The sequence below is a fragment of the Rhinoderma darwinii genome, chromosome 7, assembly GCF_050947455.1.
Source record: "Rhinoderma darwinii isolate aRhiDar2 chromosome 7, aRhiDar2.hap1, whole genome shotgun sequence".
Lineage (NCBI taxonomy): Eukaryota > Metazoa > Chordata > Amphibia > Anura > Rhinodermatidae > Rhinoderma > Rhinoderma darwinii.
The window spans coordinates 21224954-21249487 of record NC_134693.1 but is presented as its reverse complement, the minus strand read 5'-3'; the positions used below and the strand labels follow the sequence as shown (position 1 = coordinate 21249487).

At 41.4% G+C, this 24534-nt stretch overlaps 1 protein-coding gene across 2 annotated transcripts in view; it reads left to right on the top strand.

Annotated features, from left to right (window-relative positions):
- MCOLN2 (mucolipin TRP cation channel 2) overlaps positions 1-24219 on the top strand; it is a 38337-nt gene extending 14118 nt beyond the window's left edge. For both annotated transcript variants that reach the window (XM_075832942.1, XM_075832941.1), the window contains exons 3-14: positions 811-984; positions 2583-2733; positions 4336-4426; positions 4547-4643; positions 5223-5322; positions 12169-12281; positions 13392-13541; positions 14880-14981; positions 17078-17200; positions 22133-22339; positions 22798-22928; positions 23779-24219. In XM_075832942.1, coding sequence (XP_075689057.1) covers positions 811-984; positions 2583-2733; positions 4336-4426; positions 4547-4643; positions 5223-5322; positions 12169-12281; positions 13392-13541; positions 14880-14981; positions 17078-17200; positions 22133-22339; positions 22798-22928; positions 23779-23812 — 1473 coding nt within the window. In that variant the 3' untranslated portion in view covers positions 23813-24219. The remainder of the gene's footprint in view (positions 1-810; positions 985-2582; positions 2734-4335; positions 4427-4546; positions 4644-5222; positions 5323-12168; positions 12282-13391; positions 13542-14879; positions 14982-17077; positions 17201-22132; positions 22340-22797; positions 22929-23778) is intronic.
- Positions 24220-24534: the final 315 nt, after the last annotated feature.

The window sequence follows — 24534 nt, the reverse complement described above, 5'->3', positions numbered from 1 at the left end:
AGGTCAAAGCTAAAGATACAGCTGTTCTGTATAAAGAATACAAAGCAGCTTTATTTCAAAGTAAAATAATTTTTTAATAAAGACGAATTATAAAGTTACACCAAACACACTGACCTGTTTATTAAAATAAAAAAAATGGCTGTACATAGCCTTGTAATTTGTTTTATCCATGCAAGTTCTGTGTGAGGTATGTGGGGATCTGTCACTGCACTGCCTGCCTATGGAGAAGGGAGGGAGAGCAGGAGCAGAGTGAGTCAGCATCATACGGGCTACACACAAGTCTATGGATAGGGGAGGAAGCGCAAAGCTAGGAAGGAAGCAGGAGCAGAGTGAGAAAGACAGAGACGTGCTGGTAAGATTTGTATCTCACCCCAGTGCTGGATTCTCCGCTACACTGCTCATTACTGCTTTGTAATCTCATATATATACATTACACATACAGTATGAGAGATAGAAGAGTGGGATGTTCTCTTATGTGTGCTATGTATAGAAGGCATGATAGCAGTTAGGCTCCGCTCACTAGCGCAGACAATACAAACTATTAGAGAGCGAGCTTTAAGGAGGAAAAACTGCTAAACGATGTCATATAATGGTCAGAAATAGTGTTATTCCTTCTGTACACACATTTGACCCATTCTGAAAAGTTAGGTATCGATTAAAAATGACTTGAGAGAACATATGGCCATAGAGTACATTTTATAGACTGGAGTTTGTTTTGTTAAGAATTCTGATCTACAAATTAGTGTCTAGTCTAAGGCCTGTGAGAAGACCGTACTTTGGTTTGTTTCACGTTTCCATTCACTCTTTCAGCTTGTCCTCTTTGGGTTGAGCAATCAACTTGTAGTATCCTTCAAGGAAGAGAACACAATGGCGTTCAAGCACCTGTTTATTAAGGGCTACACTGGCATTGATGAGGACGACTACAGCCGCACCGTTTACACACAGAAAGCTCTTTATGACAGCATTTTCCATGTGATTGACCAGGTAAAAGAAAATTATGTAATGATGATCTGTTGTTCAACAAAATTTTAAGAAGACGTGACCCATATATCAGCGTACATTTACAACGCTGGTGCTGATGTAGTTAGCGCAATGCGCCCTAAATATACTGCATGGGGATAGTGCGGGCAAAGGAGCTGTGCCCGCACCATCTGCGGAGGGTGTCCGCTATATTGACACTCTGTGGCAACGTTTAACCCCTCAGATGCCGAGGTCAATAGCAATCGGGAGAACTGCCTAGACAGAGAAAGTGGTCTCATTCTGTCACACCATACGCGCCCATAAGGGTGTCCTCAAGGTCCTAAGTAGAAGCGTCCTTAAGGAGTTAAAGTCTAAAAATATGTACAATTTTTAAACTGTCATTGTATTGTATTATACCATCTGATGAAGATGCCGGTGCGGTATTGAAACACGTAGCTCTATCAATAAACCCATTTTTTATTCACTTGTACTCTTACGTGAATTTATTTTATTCATGTATTGAAACAACGTACTCCGTGCAGCAGCGCCCGTGGAGACTCTCTCTTTTCCTGCATCCCAGCATATTAAGTCCATACACGGTTACCTTGGCTTTCCGAGAAAAGCCGATCAAAAGAGAAGCGGCACAGCACTCGCCTGAGCGCTTCTGCCACTTAGTTTTAGCGATTGGTGGGGGTCTCCGTGCTCGGACCCCCCACTGATCAAACCTTCTGACATGTCACTATGACATGTCAAAAGTTCTTTGAAGGTTTAGTTGCTTTTAAGTAAAATTACAGACACAATGGACATCTAAACATGTTTACATAATACTGTCCGTTTAACCCCTCAATAACGAGTGACTGATTTATCCGTCACAAGCAGATGCTATTTCCTGCAGTACCCACAAGATCCGTGTCAGGAGCACGGCTGTTATACACAGCCAAAGCTCCTGCCGGAACTGGAGAGCGCGCCGATTGCAGCAGTTTAACCCCTTAGATGCCGCGGTCAATAGCGACAGCGGCATCTAATGTGTTTGACAGAGGAAGGGAGCTCCCTTTGTCACACCTTCGGCACCTCTGTGACTGTGGGGCGACTATGGGTTTCCATGTCTTCCGGTGGCCTAACAAAGGCCCCAAGTTATGCCAGCCGCATGGCATAATAGATTGCCTGTCAGTTTTACACACACGCAAACTCAAAACCGTCTGAAAATACAGAATTTTCAGCCGTTTTTTATTCATACTCGCGTTTTTCTATGGAGTCAATGAAAAACGGCTTCAAAAACTTTTCAAGAAGTGACATGCACTTCTTTTTCGCGAGCGTTTTTTTTTACGTAGCCGTTTTTCAAAACGGCTACGTAAAAAAACGCCCCATTGGAACAGAACGCCATATTTCCCATTGAAATCAATGGGCAGATGTTTGTAGGCGTTCTGCTTCCAATTTTTCAGACGTTTTTCGGGACGTTTACGGCTTTCCTCATGTCAGCCTGCTTTATTAATCAGATTTTTCCAATCTATGTGGAGAATCTCTTTTAAGGCTTTGTGTCCAAAGTACAAATCAAATCTATAAACCTTTAAAACTCCCTGACCGTTAGAACTTTTATTTAATTAACATTTACGTTTCTGTAGTACCGGCAGATTGGCAACCTCTCACTTGGTACCGTCAGCTATGAAAATGATGAAAAAAGAAAAGGTCTGAAGATCTGTAAACAGCATTATCACAGGGGGTCAATTCCCTCATCCAATGATACGTTCTATATAGACCCTACTGTGGAAACAGGTATTTTACATTGATTCATTAGTCATTCATTCATCGGCTAATGCACGCGACCATGTGTGCCACCCGAGTCCCTCCGTGATACGTGGAAAAATAGGGCGTGTTCTATCTTTCCACGGATCGGAGAGTCGGGTCCATTTTCACTGACCCGATTCACCCACTAAAGTGAATGGGTCCGTGAAAACGATTGGGTGCCACTCGGAAGCCGTGAAATTCGTCCTAGTGGTCAAGAGAAGAGCTGGTTCTCCCAATCTGCCATAGTGAGGCCCCCTGCACACGACCGTGCCTGTAATCACTGTCCGTAATTACAAGCATGGACGGCCACTGGCAGCCCCCCGCATTTTCGGGCTGTGCTCCCATAAAAAGTATGGGAGCCCAGTCCGTAAAAAGCAAAAAATAGGACATGTCCTATCTTTTGCAAAGCCTTTCTACGGCACGGACACCCTCCCGTAAATATATGGGAAGGTGTCTGTGGGCAATAGAAACGAATGGGACCGTAATTACGGATGAATTCTACGGTCGTGTGCATGGGGCCTAACAGCCCGCACCAAAAATCCACAACATATTTGTTCACGTGAACTCTTTAGAAAGGGGGGGGGGGGGTGTGTGGACCGGGAACATCCTTTATGTGTAGAAGAAAGCTGCTTCAAGCATCAGTATAGGAAAGGGTTCTTTATAGTTACAGTAGTCCAACTATGGAATTCCCTACCTCAAGATGATAAAGGCAAATATTCAATTACCTAACTACTAATAGCATTATAATTAATACAGCAATGATTTTATTTATCTAATTGATTCAGGAAAATGATTCGACAGTTGTGCGAGGTTAGATAGAAGTTTTTTCCCACCCACAAGGCAAAAATTTATTACAATTGGAGGGCTCGGTTTTGCCTAATTTTTTTAATTTTTATTTGGAAAGCTAGCTTTGCCCAGCATAAATACCAGGGGTGTAGCTAAATTAGTTTGCCCCATATAGATGTGTCCTGCTTTAGGCCAAGGCTGAAATAATCTGTCCCATTATAGATGGTCGTGGATACAGTTCAGAGTGACACCGGGCAAAGGATCTGGGGTATTTGCCCCTTTTGCCCAGGACTAGCGATCCTACTGGTGATTACAGCATTGTGAGAAGCTAGACATGGAGCGCACATTCACAATATATACGTTGATCTGAGCCGCTAGGCATCATTTATAAACATGAGGTTCTTTGTTAACCTTTTGATCAAGCTGTATAACCCACTTGCCACTTCATGGCGACCTCCTCTTTCAAAGTGGGTCCCTACTGGTGATTACCCTTCTATTGTGCATTCATAAGAAGTTCTTGCATTTTCTTCTAGTCCTACCTTCCTATGTACCTCTGCATCCCCTATAACTATGCCGCTATGTAGCTTATAGGGACTATGTGATGTCTTTATAATGAAGAGCCAGTGATATATGATAAAGCTCTAGTTCCTGGATTAGTCATATTTTTGCTTATTGAAGCTCCTACAGACATCCTCATATTCATCTACCGTGTATTCACCATAGAAATATCTTAATGTGTGCACACATGCTTGTCCACGGCTTGGCTCTCGCACTCCTTATACTGGAGATATCTTGTATTTTTAGAGTGTTTACACATGGAACAGGAACTACTGGCGAACAGTCTACCACGTGACGCCATCATAAATTCCTCGTTCTTCAATCTAGAGTTTTACAGGTAATGTGTTTTTATATGATTGTGATTCTCATTTTGGTTCCCTGGTCCTATAAAGTGTGTGTGTGTGTGTGTGTGTGTGTGTGTGTATATATATAATCACATTTTTTTATTTTTTTTCAGGCTTATTAAAGTTGAAATCTCCTTTAGGCTGAAAGGAATTGATCTGCAAACTATCAGAGTCCGGGAGCTGCCTGACTGCTACGTGTTCCACAATAAGGCAAATACTGACTGTAAATTATGTACAAAGAGTACTGAGCACAACTGATGCAAAAAAACAAAAACCCCAGAAATCAACGTAAGCGTTCACTTCCGTTCTTGTGGTCCTCTGATGGATACGCTAGAACCGAAGCCACATCGCAGATGTGAACGCAGCCTCCATTATATGTGGCAAAGATTCTACAAGGTTTCTTAGCTGTCTTCACTCCATTTAGAGAAGTATATCTCACTATTTTGTCATAGTTATCGCCCTCTTGTGGCAGTGAGAGAGATTGTATTAAGATTTATTTTTTTGTGTCCAACTTTGCAACAGACTCTGTTTTCCAATAGGAAATGTAATATTCCATACAAATTTCCAAACCTATAAATGAAGGAATTATTAAATTATTTTGTATTTTCACATTTTTATTTATTTTTTGGTTATATTCTGTGGCCCCTCTGGGCCCTTCAGCACCTTTTGGAAATATAACTGGTCTGATTTTAAGTCTTCAAATAAAATGTCACTGAGTATATGACTAATGTTATGATAATGTATGCAGGTATTGGAATCGGATGCATTGTTTTTTTGTTATTTTTTCAGATAACCTTTAATAACCAGGCACACAGTGGTAAAGTCAAGATTTTCTTTGATAGCGATGCTACAATTCAAGACTGTAAAGACTGGCACGTATCTGGCACTAGTAAGTCACACTAATTCTGTAGGGTAAACCACTTCAGTCTAAGGCCCCATTTACACAACTGTAGTTTTCATCCGTAATTACGGATGAAATTGCAGACCCATTAATTTCTATTGGCTACGGACACCTTTCCGTATATTTTACGGATAGGTGTCCGTGCCGTAGAATGATAAGGAATAAACATGTCCTATTCTTGTTCACAATTGCGGCTTGGAATTGCCCATAGAAGTCTATGGGTGCTTCCGCAATTGCGGTCTGCTACGGCTGTGTATCTGTAGCTGTCAAATCCATATTTGTTGACAGTAAAAACCCTTATGGTTGTGTGCATGAGACCTTGGCGTATATTTACAGATTTGTTGCAGAATTTTCTGCAACTGTTAACGTTCCACTGAATGACAGGGTTTGCAGAAATCTATGCAAATGCTGCAAACACACCCCCGTTCAGATGTATAAAATTTACAGTCGCCAAAAATTCTGAAAAATATTTGCTGCGTGTGAACCTCCCCTCTAATCTCCTATAGATTTGTCTACTGTGGCCTGTGGTATTTACGTTTGTCCACTAGGCTGAAGGTGGACTGGATATTCTGTGTCAGGATGCAAGTTTAGAACATTGGATTTTCCTGACTGGCATCAAAACCGCCTCCTATAGATAGGATCATGCCCAGTCATCAATATATTCCATACATGCCAGGAAAAAACTTAAAGGAACTCTGAGGAGGCTAAAAGTTTGAGACTAAACGTACGGGGCGCCGTTAAAATCTTCCATTAGTTCAGTGTTGTTCTGGCTCGAGAAGAGCAGAAAGAAGTCTTTTAGGTGGTGTGACTTACAGCCCCAATGCTTGCTCCGTCACTTCTGATTGATGAAATTCTGTGCTACAAAGTGAATTATGTGAGTATAATAACACCTCATGCACACGACCGTGTGCGCCAGCCGAGTCCCATCAGTGATCCCAGGAAAGATAGGACATGTTCTATCTTTCCTCGGATCGGAGACTCGGATCATTTTTCACGGACCCAATTCACCCGCTAAAGTGAATGGGTCCGTGAAGACTATAAGGTGCCACTCGGATCCCGTCAAAAATGGCCCGAGTGGCACAACGGTCTTGTGCATGAGGCGTAAAGCTTTTTGTGTATCCAGAATGTATTTTGTGTTTGTGTAATACATTTTGTGATTAGGACACTTTTGCTGTATTCTGTGTCGCAAAATGCACTGTGAACAAACGGTGCCCCAAAGACGCGAGCAGGTTGAGCCAATGGTAATCTGGTAGGGGGCAAGCTTTGGTTTTATTTCAGGGTGACGCCAGGCGGCGCATTTGGCAGTGGATCTAGTTCATCGAGGGCGTATTGTTTTGTTCTTTTGCTCTTGGATGCTTTTGGCCTGCGACATTTCGGATGCAGTGTAGATACTGTAAATTCTGTGGTTCATGATGTTTGTTTTTGATTAAGTCTCCCCACGTGTGGGAAATTATACACTATTCAGAAATATTTACATCATACACGTGCGTCATACACTCCTCTTTACAACGCCCACTTGGTAAAAAGTTAAACGCCCAGTTGGTCATTAAGAAACTAATTAGCATAAATCTAAAATTGTTCATAACTTGCTCAAAAATGATCGTTGTTCAAAATAAAAACCACTGCTGTTATCTACATTACAGCGCCGATCACATTATGTAGGAGATAGAGCACTTATAATGTGGTGACAGAGCTTGAAAATGAAAAGAAAAACACCGCCTGATACAACAAACCATTGATGGCGTAGGATGTCATTAAACAAGTTTTATGTGCACCAGATTTTATGAATTAACCCCTTAACGCACCATGACGTAACTGTACGTCATGGTGAGCAGTAAGTTCGCGCACCTTGACGTACAGTTACGGCAGTGCTTTGACAGTTAACCGCCGCGCGGCGCTACACCGCAGCGGCGGTTAACTGTGCAGGGTGTCAGCCCTGCTCTCCCCGTTGCCGATCAGCGTCCTGTCGCCGCTGATATCGGCAGTTAACCCCTTAATTGCGGCGCTAGATTTTGAACGCCACAATTAAGGTCTTTAGCGCCGATCGGCAGCCCCCATGTGAAATCACGGGGGCTGGCGATGGTACCCATGGCAACCGGACGCCAGACAATGGCTTCCGGGTTGCCATGTACAGAAGCCTATGAGGACCACCCCGAGGGTGGTCGTCGTAGGCTTCCTGTCAGTGTGACAGTCACGTCACAATGACAGTTGAAATGCATTACACTACGTGTGTAGTGTAATGTATTCCAGCAGCGATCAGAGCTGCAAGTCTAAGTGTCCCCTAGTGGGACAAGTGAAAAAAGTAAAAAAAAGAATAAAAATGTTTTAAAAAAAGTGTAAAAATAAAAGTTATAAGTGACATAAACAAGAACTGCTTTTTTTCCTATAATAAGTCTTTCATTATAGGAAAAAAAATGAACACGTAAAAAAAAAGTACACATATTTGGTATCACCGCGTTCGTAACGACCCCAACTATAAAACTATAATATTATTTTTCCCGCACAGTGAACCACGCAAAAAAAAAAAACGAAAAACAATGCCAGAATCACTATTTTTTGGTCACCACCCCTCACAAAATATGTAATAAAAAGTGATCAAAAAGTCGCATGTACGCCAAAATAGTACCCATACAAACTACAACCCGTCCCGCAAAAAACAAGCCATTACACAGCTTATTTGACTGAAAAATAAAAAAGTTATGGCTCTCAGAATATGGTGACACAGAAAATACATTTATTTTCTAAATAAGTTATTTTATTGCGCAAACGCTGCAAAACATAAAAAAACGTATATACATATGGTATCGCCGTAATCATACCGACCCGCAGAATAAAGTATAATAGTCATTTATAGCCCAGGGTAAACGCCGTCAAAAATAAATAAAAATCATTGTCAGAATTGATGGTTTTTGGTCACCTGGCTTGCCGAAAAATTGAATAAAAAGTGATCAACAAAATCGCATGTACCCCAAAATGGTACCAATGAAAATTACAGATTGTCCCGCAACAAATAAGCCCTCACACGGCTCCGGTGGTGAAAAAATAAAAAAAGTTCCGGCTCCCAGATTATGGCGATGCAAAATGTACAGAGTGTTCCAAAAGTGGATAAGATTGGGCACCATTTATCAGTGCGACACCAGCCACATATCTGTGGATTATTATTTATTTACCCCATTATTATACCCTCTTATTATGCCCCTGATGTACTCTGCCCAGCCTACATGTGCCCCAACATTATAAACTGAAATACCAGCAAAACACCAGAGCTACTACCAAGCAAAATATGCGCTCCAAAAGCCAAATGGCGTCCCTCCCTTCTGAGCCCTACAGCGTGCCCAAACAGCCGTTTATGTCCACCGATATGGCATCGTACCAAAAAATGGTACCAATAAAAACGACAGCTCGTCCCGCAAAAAATAAGCCCCCACACCGCTCTATTGACAGAAAAATAAAAAAGTAGTGGCTCTTGGAAAGCGGGGAGGAAAAACTAAAAAGCAAAACATGAATCAGTTCGTAAAGGGTTAATTACTTTCTAATGAAAAAACATTTATGACCACATGTGGGGTATTGCCGTACTCGGGAGAAATTGCTTTACAAACGTTGGGGTGCATTTTCTCCTTTATCCTTTGTGAAATTGAAAAAATTCAACATTTTAGTGGAAATAATGTTGATATTAATTTTCACGGCCTAATTCTAATAAATTCTGCAAAAGACGTGTGGGGCCTAAATGCTCACTATACCCCTAGATAGATTCCTTAAGTGGTGTAGTTTCCCAAATGGGGTTACTTTTGGGGGGCTTCCACTGTTTCGGTCTCTCAGGGGCTTTGCAAATTCGACATGACACCCAAAAACATTCCAGCTAAATTTGAGCTCCAAAAGCCAAATAGCGCTCCTTCCCTTCTAAGCCCCGGTGTGGGTCCAAACAGTAGTTTATTACCACATATGGGGTATTTACGTAATCGGGAGAAATTGTTTTACAAATGTTGGGGCGCTTTTTCTCCTTTATTCCTTGTAAAAATTAAAAATGGCTACCTTTTTTCAGAAAAAAAGTAGATTTTCATCTTCACATACTAATTCAAATAAATTTAGCAAAAAAACTGTGGGTTCAAAATGCTAACTATACCCATAGATAAATTCCTTGAGGGGTATAGTTTCCAAAATGGGGTCACTATTGGGGGGGTTTCCACGGTTTTCTTCCCTCCAGTGCATTGCAAACGCGACACGGCACTGAAAACTATTCCAGCAAAATCAGAAATCCAAAATCCAAATGGTGCTCCTTCTCTTCTGAGGCCTGCTGTGGGTCCAAACAGCAATTTATTACCACATATGGGGTATTGCTATAATCGGAAGACATTGCTTTACATATGTTGGGGTGTTTTTTCTACTTTATTCCTTGTAAAAATTTAAAATTTCCTAATTTTTTCACAAAAAAAGTAGATTTTCACCTTCACATACTAATTCAAATAAATTTAGAAAAAACTGTGGGTTCAAAATGCTAACTATACCCATAGATAAATTCCTTGAGGGGTATAGTTTCCAAAATGGGGTCACTTTTGGGGTGTTTCCACTGTTTTGGCAGCACAAGACCTCCTCAAACCTGACATGGTACCTAAAATATATTCTAATAAAATAGAGGCCCAAAATCCACTAGGTGCTCCATTGCTTCTGAGGCCTGTGTTTCAGTCCATTATTACACTAGGGCCACATGTGGGATATTTCTAAAAACTGCAGAATCTGGGCAATAAATATGGAGTTGCATTTCTTGGGTAAAACCTTCTGTGGTACAGAAAAAATTTATTACAAATGAATTTTTGAAGAAAAAAAATGAAATTTGTAAATTTCACCTCTACTTTGCTTTAATTCCTGTGAAACGCCTAAAGGGCTAAAACACTTTGTGAATGCTGTTTTGAATACTTTGATGGGTGCAGTTTTAAAAATGGGGTGATTTATGGTGACTTTCTAATATATAAGGCCCTCAAAGCCATTTCAGAACTGAACTGGTCCCTGAAAAAATAGCCTTTTGAAATTTTCTTGAAAATATGAGAAATTGCTGCTAAAGTTCTAAGCCTTGTAACGTCCTAGAAAAATAAAAGAATGTTCAAAAAATGACGCAAACATAAAGTAGACATATGGGAAATATAAACTAGTATGTATTTTGTGTGGTATTACTATCTGTTTTACAAGTAAATACATTAAAATTTAGAAAAATGCTAATTTTTGCTAATTTTCTCTAAATCTTGGCGTTTCTTACAAATATTGAATTTAATGACAAAATTTTTTCAGTATCATAAAGTACAACATGTCACAAGAAAACAATCCCAGAATCGCTTGGATAGGTAAAAGCATTCTGGAGTTATTACCACATAAAGTGACACATGTCAGATTTGCAAAAATGGGGCTGGTCCTGAAGGCCAAAACAGGCTTAGACACTAAGGGGTTAAAGGAGTGACCGTCCTAGTGCCCACCATATAAGTGACCGTCCTAGTGCCCCCATATCGGTGACCGTCCCAGTGCCCCCATATCGGTGACCGCCCCAGTGCCCCCGTATCGGTGACCGCCCCAGTGCCCCCGTATCGGTGACCGCCCCAGTGCCCCCGTATCGGTGACCGCCCCAGTGCCCCCGTATCGGTGACCGCCCCAGTGCCCCCGTATCGGTGACCGCCGCAGTGCCCCCGTATCGGTGACCGTCGCAGTGCCCCCGTATCGGTGACCGTCGCAGTGCCCCCGTATCGGTGACCGTCGCAGTGCCCCCGTATCGGTGACCGTCGCAGTGCCCCCGTATCGGTGACCGTCGCAGTGCCCCCGTATCGGTGACCGTCGCAGTGCCCCCGTATCGGTGACCGTCGCAGTGCCCCCGTATCGGTGACCGTCGCAGTGCCCCCGTATCGGTGACCGTCGCAGTGCCCCCGTATCGGTGACCGTCGCAGTGCCCCCGTATCGGTGACCGTCGCAGTGCCCCCGTATCGGTGACCGTCGCAGTGCCCCCGTATCGGTGACCGTCGCAGTGCCCCCGTATCGGTGACCGTCGCAGTGCCCCCGTATCGGTGACCGTCGCAGTGCCCCCGTATCGGTGACCGTCGCAGTGCCCCCGTATCGGTGACCGTCGCAGTGCCCCCGTATCGGTGACCGTCGCAGTGCCCCCGTATCGGTGACCATTCCGCTGCCCCTTAACGCTACAGCCCTGTTCTTATCTGATAGCGTTCCTTTTCTCTTATGGACCTGCTTGCTGTCGGTGATTGAGAGGATTCTTGTTTTACATCCAGAGGCTCAAAACCTGTCTTGATGATCAGCTGCTCACACGGGTGCAGGACTCTTTACGAGAGAGAGCTTTCATTCAAGCCATGCACCTGTGTGAGCAGGACGTTATCTTGGCAGGCTTTCAGCTGCTGAATGTTAACTATGTTACCATTCGCTGACAGCAAGCAGTGATTTTAAATATGGTGAAGAATTGGTACACAAAGTATATTAAGAAGTTGCAGAACTTTTTTTTCATACAATAAATACATTTTATTTACATTAAAACCAGAAAAACCCTTAAGGACGCCAGTAATTCAGTTCATGGCGCCTGCAGGGCAGTAGAGGTGAATCCAAAGTTCTCCAACTCCAGGTTATTGCCAAACTATTCTGCTTAAAAATGAGCAATTTGAATATTTGTATATTAGGGTATTGCTGATGAATGCATTTCCCTTTTATATCATTTATAGGCCGACACAGACTTTTTTGCTCGACCACTATAGTCCATGGGGACAAACTGGACCAGCATCGTTCATAAAACTTGCACATTTTGCTGTTTATGGACTTTAATTGGGTTTTGATTTTTTTTTTTCTTTACAGTTCAGAAGAACTCGCATTATGTTCTCGTTTTTGATGGGTTTGTTATATTGACGTGCCTGACCTCTCTCATTCTCTGCACTCGATCCATTATTCTGGCTGTAAACCTGCAAAGGGTAAGTATCTGAATCATGCTATAGACAGCGGCAGATCTGGGGAGTGGATGTAAAATGTAGAACTAGATTTATAAGAACGTGAACTTGTCGTTTAAAGGGGCAGTGAACCTCATTGTAGAAATCTTAGAAAAGTTCATCTTCTAGGACGAGCTGCTGATATCTTTACATTTACATCCAACTGTATGACTGATACGTGGCATAAAGTAGTGATCATTTCTGGACTTTGTCAATCATCATATTGCAGAGCGCTGCCGTCCGCTTCTTTCCAGCCTGTAGACCTATAAATGTTAATTCCAGTAATATAAAATTTACATCTTTTAACTTTTTTGAGATCCAGCTGCTTTTGGATCCTGTATACAGATCTGCTGTATCCAGAGCTGAGACCTGACTCCGTCAGGTCAGCTGCACTGACGGGTTCAGTGTCAGCGGGTCCTGCGTGATCGAGTGGTTACCGATCACATTTCCATTCATAACTCAGAAGTGATCTTTACGCAAGACCCGCTGACACTGAACCAGTCAGTGCTGCTGACCTGATGGATTCAGGTCTCCGCACTAGATACAGCTGCTCTGTATACAGGACACAAAGCAGCTGTATCTCAAAAACTGCTAGGCTTTTTATTTATTTTTTGCTTTTGTTTTTTTTTTTTTTACAATCTTTCGAAGGTGTACATAGCCTTTACATTTTGATCAGCTTTTCATACGATCTACTAAACTGATATACCAGTTATTTGTTCCATCAAAATAATTCCAATAATTACTTGTTTGATGGAGAGGTTGTCACTGTTATTAGCATCACTAAATATGCCCGGCAGCCGAACATGGAGCCTATATGTGGTTTTAGTGCAAGTCGGAGGAGTGTTTACATTTTTAATTTCCACAGGTTTTTGTAGGTAAACTTATACATACCTATGGGAATCACTTTGAGCAGCCCTACCTTTTACTGGGGTCCAAAATAGAACAAAAATCACTGGATCGTTTCTTTAAATTTCCCATGCAAACATGTGAAATGTATCCTGGATTAGGGACGATTTATTAAAAAATGTCACCCTTTCACCACATGGGGGCAGCAAATAATTTGCACTAAAGTTTTCTTGTCTTGTTTCTTTGCAGAGGTTTGTGCGTTTTTTCCTGAATGAATACAATCGCCATGTCTGCTCCGCTGACCGTTTAGAGTTCATAAATGGCTGGTATGTTATGGTTATCATCAGTGACTTGATGACCATCATCGGATCTGTGATGAAAATGGAGATAAAAGCTAAGGTATCCTTCCTGTAACCAGTATAATAGGAAATTTATGGGGCTGGACGTTTTCTATGTTTAGAGGGAAGTGTGTAGTTTCTTGGGGCGACTGAATTAGGGACTTCTCATTGGCCCCAAAAAATTAGGTAGAAAGTCATGGGGACAACCAAATAGCTGTGTGGATATGGGCACTCCTATAGGTAAAGATGGTCGTGTGTATCTGCCTATTTTTTTCTGACTGACTTATTTATAAAAAAAAAATGTTTTATTCAAAATGTTCTGTTATGGAACCATATTACCCTCCTATAAGCCACTGGATGTTATAATGCTTTAATATAGGTTCCTGTTCCAGCCTCCATTGTCTTAAAGAAGACCTCCAGTGGAAACACAACTTTCAATGTCTGCACCCCCCACCTGACTGTATACCACTCTGAACTTCATTTTTTTAATTATATATATATATATTAGTACTTACTTTTTAAACTGCTGCCTTGTCTGTGCTCTAAAAAAGTCTCCATCTTGATTCTTAGGTTTCCCCAGCTTTCTCTTCCTCTCTGCTTTGCTATCAATCCCATGATGCTTCAGCCCAGCATCACATGACCAGCTAAAGACCATACCATTTCTGCATGCTGGGGGACACTGGGATTATCATTCTCTCTCTATTCTCCTAAATAAGCTGAGAAACCATAAGTATACAGACAGGGAGGCTGCACTATATTCTTAGACCGGTTCCTGTCACACAGGTATAAGTATCAGTGGGAGCTGATGATAGAAGTTTCTGTCCCCCCCTGTGTAATACTAGTGGTACAGGAACTGCTGAATCTGGTGATGGGTGACACATAGACTCCATAGACTCAAGTAGGGAAAGTAGTCACCGAGCCGGATTCACACTGCTGCTAAGCAACCATCCCGGTCTGATATATAGAGATAAATAACAGATGAGGGACTGATACATGGAATACCATAATGGAGCACATGGGAAAGTTTAGTTTTGGCCGGAGTGTCCCTTTAAATGGAGATACGGCTACATTTTTGGAAATTTGCCTGCTGATGAGATTAGTTTTGCCAGGTTCCCTTATCTCTAGTTAATGAGTGTATGGAGTTATGAAGTTGTGTTGAAATGTGACGTAACATTTCTGTTGAAGCCTATGACAGCATTCTGCAATTTAAAGGAGCACTCCAGGAAAAACTGATCCACTGAATAAAGGGGCGGTGCATATCTTTGGTGTCATGTCCTGCAATAGGGTTCCTTTAGGTGACTGTGCTTTGTGGAACCCCTACTGCATCCCAATTTCCTACCTCCTGGGTTTCTCGCTAGATGTACTAATACAGTGCGTTACCGTCTTGTTATGCCTGCAGAACCTGACCTCTTACGATGTGTGCAGTCTTCTCCTTGGGACATCCACATTACTTGTTTGGGTTGGCGTTATTCGATACTTGGGCTACTTCCAGAAGTATAATGTGAGTGGTGAAGCTTTCTACATCTTTAACCTACAGTTATCACCAACATATATGAAAATGAAGGAAGCAGTGAAATCTCCTGTGAAGACCAGCCTGATCTAGACCGTTTTCAACTCCCTTTTGTCCTAAGTCTATTGGCCCTCGTTTTTGGGAGGATCTCCCCTCTAGTCGCTGGGTGGTCGTCTCAATGACCGTTCACTGTATATACAGTGGATATAGAAATCATTTCCGAACTTTTTCCACCTTTTGATGTCGCCTATAATTTGCACAAATCCATTGAAAAACAAACTGAAATTTTTTAGGGTGGAAAAATAAAAAACAAAAATAATGTGGTTGCATAAATATTCACACACCCTTAAACTAATACTTTGTTGAATTACCCTTTGACTTCTACCCCAAAAGACTGAATGCTATCATAAAGTCAATCGGCATGGCACATCTTTAATTGGCGATTGTTGCCCACTCTTCCTTGCAAAAGCGCTCCAAATCTGTCAGATTGTGAGGGCATCTCCTGTGTACAGCGCTTTTCAGGTCAACCCGCAGACTTTCAATGGGATTCCGGTCTGGGCCATTCCAAAACGTTGATCTTCTTCTCGTGAAGCCATTCTTTTGTTAATTTTGGAGGTTCTGCTTTGGGTCATTGTCGTGCTGAAAGGTAAAATTCCTCTTCATCTTCAGCTTTTTAGCAGAGTCCTGCGGGTTTTGTTCCAATATTGATTGATATTTGGAACTGTTCATTCCCTCCACCTTGACTATAGCCCCAGTTCCAACTGCAGAAAAATAGGCCCAAAGCATAATGCTGCCTCCACCGTGCTCCATAATGCTGCCTCCACCGTGCTCCATAATGCTGCCTCCACCGTGCTCCATAATGCTGCCTCCACCATGCTCCACTGTGGGGATGGGGTTCTTCTGGTGATGTGCAGTGTTGGCTTTGCGTCAAACATACCATTTGGAATTATGGCCAAAAAGTTCAACCTTGGTCTCCAGACAATAACACATTTTCACACATGGTTTTGGCAGACTTGATGTAGGTCTTTGCAAAACGTAGCTGCGCTTGGATGTTTTTCTTTGTTAGAAAAGCCTTCCGTCTTGCCACTCTACCCCACAGCCGATATGAAGAAAAGTAGAGATTGTTGTCACCTGCACTGCACAACCAGTACCTGCCAGAAAGTCCTGCAGCTAATTTAATGTTGCTGTTGGCCTCCCGGACCAATTTTCGTCTCGTCTCCATCAAGTTTTGAGGGACGTCCAGTTCTTGGTAATGTCACTTTTGTGCCAAATGTAATCCACTTCTATATGACAGTCTTCACTGTATTCCATGGTATATCTAATGCCTTGGAAATTCTTTGGTACCCTTCTGCTGACTGATGCCTTTCAACAATCAGATCCCTTTGATGTGTTGTAAGCTCTTTACGGACCATGGCTTTTCCTGTCACATCCAACAAAGAAAATGTAAGGAAAATCCTAATAGATCAGCTGAACTTTATATGGGGTTACTCAGAATCACTTTATATAATGGCAGCTGTGTACTGACTACTATTTTAACATGAGTTTAAATGTGATTGGCTAATTCTGAACACAACCACATCCCCAATTATTAGCGGGTGTTCACACTTATGCAACCACATTATTTTTATTTTTCCCCTCTAAATTATTTCAGTTTGTTTTTCAATGGAATTTTATAGATTATGGGTCACATTAAAGGTGGAAAAAGTTCTGAAATGTTTCATCTTCTACTGATTTTGTAACCTTACAAAATCTGGCATTTTAACAGGGGTGTGTAGACTTTTTTTATGTCCACACCAATCTGTTATTTTTCCCCAGAAATAGCACACCTCCATGGGCAGTGTCTAGTATTGAAGTTCTGGCTCATTCAATTGAATCAGGTTGAGATGCAATACCAGATACAGCCACAAGCAGTGGAAAAAGGACCCTCTTTGTTTTGTTTTTTTCTAAGCTCATAAGAATTATTTGATAGCAGAGCTGGAAGTCAAAGCAAAACTTCATTCCCTTTTGTTTCCTTAGCCAATGATATTCTACATACAGTATATAAGGAAAATGCTACTCTCTCACTTTTTTTTCTTCATTTTTTTTAGGTTCTGATATTAACCATGCAAGCATCGCTTCCCAAAGTTTTAAGATTTTGTTGCTGTGCAGGAATGATCTACCTTGGATATACATTCTGTGGTTGGATCGTGCTTGGACCCTACCATGAAAAGGTAGCATATAGTATTTGTTTGTGGTCTCATCATTAGATTTACCTTCACAAGAGAATTCTTATAGCAGAAAATACTCGTAGTCTTTAACTTCTCATTAACCCCTTAAAGACCCAATTTAAAGAGGCTCTGTCACCAGATTTTGCAACCCCTATCTGCTATTGCAGCAGATCGGCGCTGCAATGTAGATAAGAGTAACGTTTTTGTTTTTTAAAAACGAGCATTTTTGGCCAAGTTATGACCATTTTTGTATTTATGTAAATGAGGCTTGCAAAAGTACAACTGGGCGTGTTTAAAGTAAAAGTACAACTGGGCGTGTATTATGTTCGTTACATCTGGGCGATTTTACTTCTTTTACTAGCTGGGCGTTGTGTATAGAAGTATCATCCACTTCTCTTCAGAACGCCCAGCTTCTGGCAGTGCAGACACACAGCGTGTTCTCGAGAGATCACGCTGTGACGTAACTCACTTCCTGCCCCAGGTCCTGCATCGTGTCGGACGAGCGAGGACACATCGGCACCAGAGGCTACATTTGATTCTGCAGCAGCATCGGCGTTTGCAGGTAATTCGATGTAGCCTCTGGTGCCGATGTGTCCTCACTCGTCCGACACGATGCAGGACCTGGGGCAGGAAGTGAGTGACTTCACAGCGTGATCTCTGGAGAACACGCTGTGTCTGCACTGCCAGAAGCTGGGCGTTGTGTAGAGAAGTGGATGATACTTCTATACACAACGCCCAGCTAGTAAAAGTAGTAAAAACGCCCCGATGTAACGAACAAAATACACGCCCACTTGGACTTTAACTTTAAACACGCCCAGTTGTACTTTAGAAAGCCTCATTTACATAAATATAAAAATGGTCATAACTTGGCCAAAAATGCTCGTTTAAAAAAAAAATATAAATGTTACTCTTATCTACATTGCAGCGCCGATCTGCTGCAATAGGAGATAGGGGTTGCACAATCTGGTGATAGAGCCTCTAAGTTTTTTTTCATTTCGTTTTTTCCTCCCCGGCTTCCAAAAGCCATAACTTTTTTTTCTATTTCTTCGTCGACATAGCCGTATGAGGGCTTGTTTTTTTCAGGACAAGTTGTGGTTTTTTATTTATTTATTTATTGTACCGCATAATGTACTCGGAATCTGAAATAAAATTATTTGTGGGGTGAAATGGGCAAAAAACAGCGATTACACCATTTTTTGAAAGTTTTGTTTTTAGGGCGTCCATCAGGAGATAAAAACGACATATTCACCTTATTCTACGGGTTGATACAATTACGGCGATACAAAATGTATATGTTTTATGTTTTACCACTTAAAAAAAAATCTATTTGCTAAAAAAAAAAAGTTTTGAGAGCCATAACTTTTTATTTCTTTTTTTCCCCATCAATTTAGAGATGTGAGGGCTTAAATTTTGCAGGGCGAGCTGTAGTTTTCACTGATACCATTTTGGGGTACGTGCGACTTTTCGATCACTTTTTTTATTTTTTTTTATTTATTTTTTTGGTGAGCTAAGGTGACCAAAAAGCAGCAATTTGCATGTTTTTCTATATCTTTTTTTTTTTACGTCGTTGACCGAGCGAGTTAAGCAATGCTATATTGTGATAGTTCAGACTTTTACGCGGCGATACCAGTTATGTTAACTTTTTTTTTTTTTTTTTTTTAACATTGCTTTAGGGAAAAAATGGGGAAAGGGTTTTTTTTTTAAACTTTTTTAATATTTTATTTTTTTGGAACATTATAAAAATCTTTAACAGTTATTTTTACTTTTTTTATTAGTCCCCTTAGGGTACTTGAAGCAGCGATCGTTGGATCGCTTGCATGATTATACTGCAATACTAATGTACTGCAGTATATTGTGATTCTGATACACTCCTTTGAAGCCCTATAACAGTCGTCACCGGCCGATCCCGTCTCAGGGCGGGGGGGGGGGGCGCGATGCCATTTTCGTGGGGGTGCCCCCTTGAGTCTTAACAATTTAAGGTGTTAAACAGGCAGAATCAAAGTGATCTTAGATTCCACCCGTTGCAGTGAGGTGTCGGCTGTATAACACAGCCGTCACCCGCTGAGTATGGAGCAAGCTCGGCCCATGAGTCCGCTCCATACTTCCCCTTGACGGCTACCGTGTACCAGTACGTGACATGTCGTTAAAGGGTTAAGGATTAATCTTCACTGAGCAATGACTTTACTGACTATATATGCAAACTAGATATACAATGTAAGGAGTATGACTGCACTAAAGCAATCTAAATGCTAGAGCTGTGTCCGACTACGTGATCAGTGGGGTCTCCCATGAGCTCCATTCTATATTTTTGTCCATAGGGGGCAGTATTATAGTTGTTAGTGCTGGTGGAATACTGATAGTCAACTAGGTTTATCAGGCTGCCAGCAAAACGATGCATTACTCAGCAGGAATTATGTGCACAGGAGGAATTACCTCCCAGATTAATGGGGCTGCAAAATCTGTTCTCCATCTTGGCTTCACGGGAGGGAAATTCTAAATAAAATGTATCTTGCAAGAACAATTTTTATTTATGCCTTCATGAAAAATGGAAACAGAACTGCTACTAAATCATTATTTGCAGTAATTTTAATCCAGTAATCTTTCTCTTTTCTGCATTCAATCTCCAGCAGAATAGCTGAATGATGGCTACCGTTGTCTGCCGGTTTTGGCTTTCGTGGGGCTAATTTTTTTTGTCACCTGGAGGGACGACCTCCTCCTCCTCATGTCCCGAGGCTCTGTGAGAGAACCTAGGCTATGCTCACTTCAAAAATATGTGCTGTTTATTCACACATTGCAGATTTGCTGACAAAAAATCTGCAGCAAATCCCCCAACAAAAAAAGCTGTACAGATTTTAACGCAGATTTGGCTGCTGATTTCATCCTTTGTAATGGCAGGGGTGAAATTTGTGATATCTTCTACCTTTCCATATCCGAACAGAGCGTGTTGTGAATTTGACTATCCATGGCATGTAAACCCCATTCCCTTGCAGTTTAGGACGTGCAGTTCAATTGTCACATCAGTAAGAAAGGAAGTAGCTAACTTCTCCTCCTAACTAGGCTTCAATACAGCTTGCAAATCGGATATAACTTCATGCAAAAAAAGTAAGATCTGACCTTTTTATTTTCATTTCTAACAAACAAATGTAGCAGTCTTGTACACCTTGAGACACGGACGCTGAGCAATCTTTTTTTCGAATCTTTGAAATGCACTATAAGGGGTTAAATTTCCCTCATATTAAAAAGATAAAAATTAAAAAATCCTTTCCCGTACAGCTGTAAATAATGTACTAAACCACATCTCGTGTCCATTAGTGCCGTAATTAGATGTCTATCTGCACATGGAGTGTTTGCAGATCTATATCCTGACATTTAGTGATCTGTGCATTTCCTCCACCAATTTGGCGCATAAATTATCGCTAAGAGCTGACTCTTTTGGGACGTTACATGGGATTATAATTGCTTATTTCTGTTAAGAGACCGACAAGGGAACAACACTTTAATACATGCTAGTAAAAAAAAAAAAAAAAATGTTGTTGTGATTGCTGCATACGACTTGGACATTTGAGTAATATCCGCACCTTTTCACTACTTTAAATGATCTTACCCAGGGCCGACTGCATGTTTATGTGGGCCCTTGATCGACAGACTTAGTGGGCCCCTTTGCTAGGGAACTCACAGCAGCAGTAAAATGGCAATTTGTGCTCCCATGCAGAACTAGGCCCTGTTTATACCCCCATATAGAAGTTAGGTCCCCAGTTTGTGCCCACTGTAGATGGTGCAACACACACCCTCCCTTGTAGATGGCGCCATTGGGGCCCCCTCTAGGAGTGGAATCCCCAGCCAGAGTCTTGCCGATGCTCTGGCTGGGGATTCTGCTCCTGGAGGAGCCATGACAGCAGCGTAAAGAACCCGGCGGCCGAGTGGGCCCCCTCCATTGATCCCTGGCGCTTGCCTGTGTTTGTCGGGTGCTGATGCTGGCCCTGATCTTACCAATGCTGATCTAAAAGGAACCTTTTTTAGTGATAGGTACCATTATAGATTTCTTCTGCAATTTTAAATGGTCTCCTTTCTGTGGCCACTAGGGGGAGTTTACTGCATACTGATGAGAGCTGTATAAATCTCTGTGCAGTGAGCTCCCCCTAGTGGTGTCTGCAGATAGTCAATATTCTATCATTTTAACTGCATGGTTGTGGATTTGTATCAGAAAAACTGACCACCTATAAAGACTTTTATGTTCTATAATATTAAATGTTAACCTCCTTAGCCAATATCTCTGGATGTCTATTAACCCATAACGCTCTAGACCACTGTGGATAATGTAAATCTTAACCCTTTTATCAGTCTAGACCACTAGTTATTATGGAATACCCGCTAGACCACTCTAAAGCCCAGTAACCGTCCTATGGAAAAGGCGTCATTTTGCCACCATATAACAATGTCTGCATACAAGGGTAGCCGCTAACTGACCAGTGAGACGTAATGCAGATTTTTTTTTTTTGTGTGATGACCAAAGACCTTCAATAAAACCTAGACTTGTAGTTCAGTTTGACTGTGTGCAGGTATTTCTACAGCTACTGTAAGTGGGCATATTGGGCAGCTCTGGTGTCGCTTATATTGGAAATACCATAAGATTGTTAACAGATCAGGCTGAAGTTGGTCGGATCTTCTGACTAATGGCTATGTCCATACCGCCTGTTTATCATGTGGCTGTTCCGCGAACTGGACCACAAGGAGGTGGAGCGTTTGCAGATTTGCATAAAAATGGGCATTTCTATCCAGTTTTGCGGCATTCCCTGATCTAAGGGATCACATAATATGGGATTCAAATGTTGGGAGTTAGGGCTATGGCCTCCTTACCAGATTTTAAGTTTAGATGGAGAGTGGATTTTCCTGAGTTCTCGAGTCACGTAATAAACTTTAAATTGTTTATTACAGTTTGAGGATCTGAACACCGTGGCCGAATGTCTCTTCTCGCTGGTCAATGGTGATGACATGTTTGCTACTTTTGCTCAAATCCAGCAGAAGAGCACCCTCGTGTGGCTGTTCAGCAGACTGTACCTGTATTCCTTCATTAGTCTGTTTATCTACATGATTCTCAGCCTGTTTATTGCACTTATAACAGACTCCTATGAAACCATTAAGGTGAGTTGATCATAAAAGATATATTGGGATGATTTCTCAAATAAAAATGATTGTATTCTAAAGTTCAGTTTCAGATCCTCTACCTGATTACAGCTGGGGGCGCTGTTGCAAACGCTTCTATTAGCAATATTGACCATAACCATGGTGAAAAATGGTACTGCAAGTCAAGTGTCTTGCAGAAATATTCGGTACATTATTAATTTTATCAACATAATTTTATTGTAAAGATTTTCCAATTGTTTACAACCAGCCATGGAATTCCACGGCAAACTGGAACAGGAGGGGGGAGGGGAAAAAATGGGATGGTGGGGGGGGGGAGGGGGGGGTTTGGTACCTTATTCTAATTGGAAAGATGGGATTTATAGCATTATATAATGCCATTTGATAAGTGTAGATCCAGTAATACAATATGGTTATTTCGCCTACTTTGTATTACTGATTTTGGATTTCGTTCTTAGAACTACCAGCAAAATGGTTTTCCAGCCACAGACCTGCATGAACTTCTACATGGGGGTGATGTCATATTCGAAACACAGAACTGTGAAAAACGATGGGCAAAAACCGTTCCTATGATCTGCTGCTGTCTAAGGTGGGTTTTTGTTTGGCAATGTACTAGGTTTTTATGCACAATTTCTATTTCACGCTTCTGTAGACTTCGGCTATTGGTTATCTATGCGTCATGGGAAGCTTTATACAGTGTCTGGCATCCAAATGAAGAAGAGGACATTTTGAAAAGTGTATTATGAGAAGAGCCCTATCAGTCGTTTTTTTTTGCTGTAGCTCTAGAGGACGATAAGGGTATGTTCACACGGTTTATTTTCAGCCGTTTTTCGGGCCGTAAAAGCGCCCCGACAAATGTCAGAAAACACAGGGGCTAAACGCCTCCAAACATCAACCTCAATGGGAAAAACGTTGTTCCCTTACTCGCAGGGCGTTTTTACTAGGCTGTCTTTAAAAACGGCGCGTAAAAATGTTCATGTCACTTCTTGAGCCGTTTTTTCAAGCCGTTTTTTCAAGCCGTTTTTCATTGTCTTAATAGCAAAACAGCTCCAAAATCGGCCGTAAAAAATGCATCAAAAAACGCTTGATGCATAAAAAAAACTGCTGAAAATTTAGAGGCTGTTTTCCCTTGGAAACAGCTACGTATTTTTCAGCCACTTTTTGTTAAGCGTGTGAACATACCCTAAATCTTCTTGTCACCGCCTGCTGATTCAGTGTCTGTAGAGTATAATCTATTGATTTCCTTGTAACATACACTGTTCTTTGGTGTAGAAATAATAAATCTCTCTTAATGTAAGGAGTACTATACTTTTCAATAAGCTTTCAGGGGTGTGTCTGTCAGCACAGTGCTGACAGATTCCAAACGCCAACCAGCGAAATTTGAAATACTTTTAATTCCATAAGATGTAGTTTATTATTTTTTTCTGTTTCCTTTTCAGAACACGAGAAGATGACTCGACCCTTCTAAACTGACACAGGACTTACATATTCTCTAGTTTCACCGAGGGGTTGGGGGTTACTTTTATTTATTATGACACATGGGGGACACTGCTTGAACATGTCCCCATGAGACTTCATGAACTATTCCCCACTTGCGGGATGGCGGACATTCCAGTAAAATGTACAATATTTTTCCCTTTTGGATCAGTGGTGTCTTCGGTTTCTGGGGGTGAGCGTTTTACATGTGGGTTAAAATATGTATCGAGGTCTTTAAAGCAAAATGATTCCAGTAAACACCAGTAATTTTGTTTTGCGGTTTCACTGCGTTGTTCTCCTCGTCAGCTGGCTGCACCCTGTATTGAATCTTGCCATTTACAAAGAAACCTTTTATTTTCATGAACTGAATAATTTATAGAAGTGGTTTATTTTCATAAAGCTTTCCTAAGGGGGGGGGGTTATAAAAAATAAAAAAAATAAAAAAAAAGATATAATAAAAGTGATTTATTCTGAACATGCTCTATACTTGTGTATTTTTTTTTATATACTTTTGTGAATAACGGGAATTTCCCAATTGAATGGAGCTGAGCTGCAATACCAGCACAGTCCATGGAGAAGAGTGGCACTGTCTTGGCAGGGTGAATAACCGCACTGGACCACATTGTTTGGGTACACACGTGAAAAAAAAAATCCATGCAGATTTTTATGTGGATTATGATGCAATGCAAAGGGAAAAATTTTCAGCAAAAATTTAACAA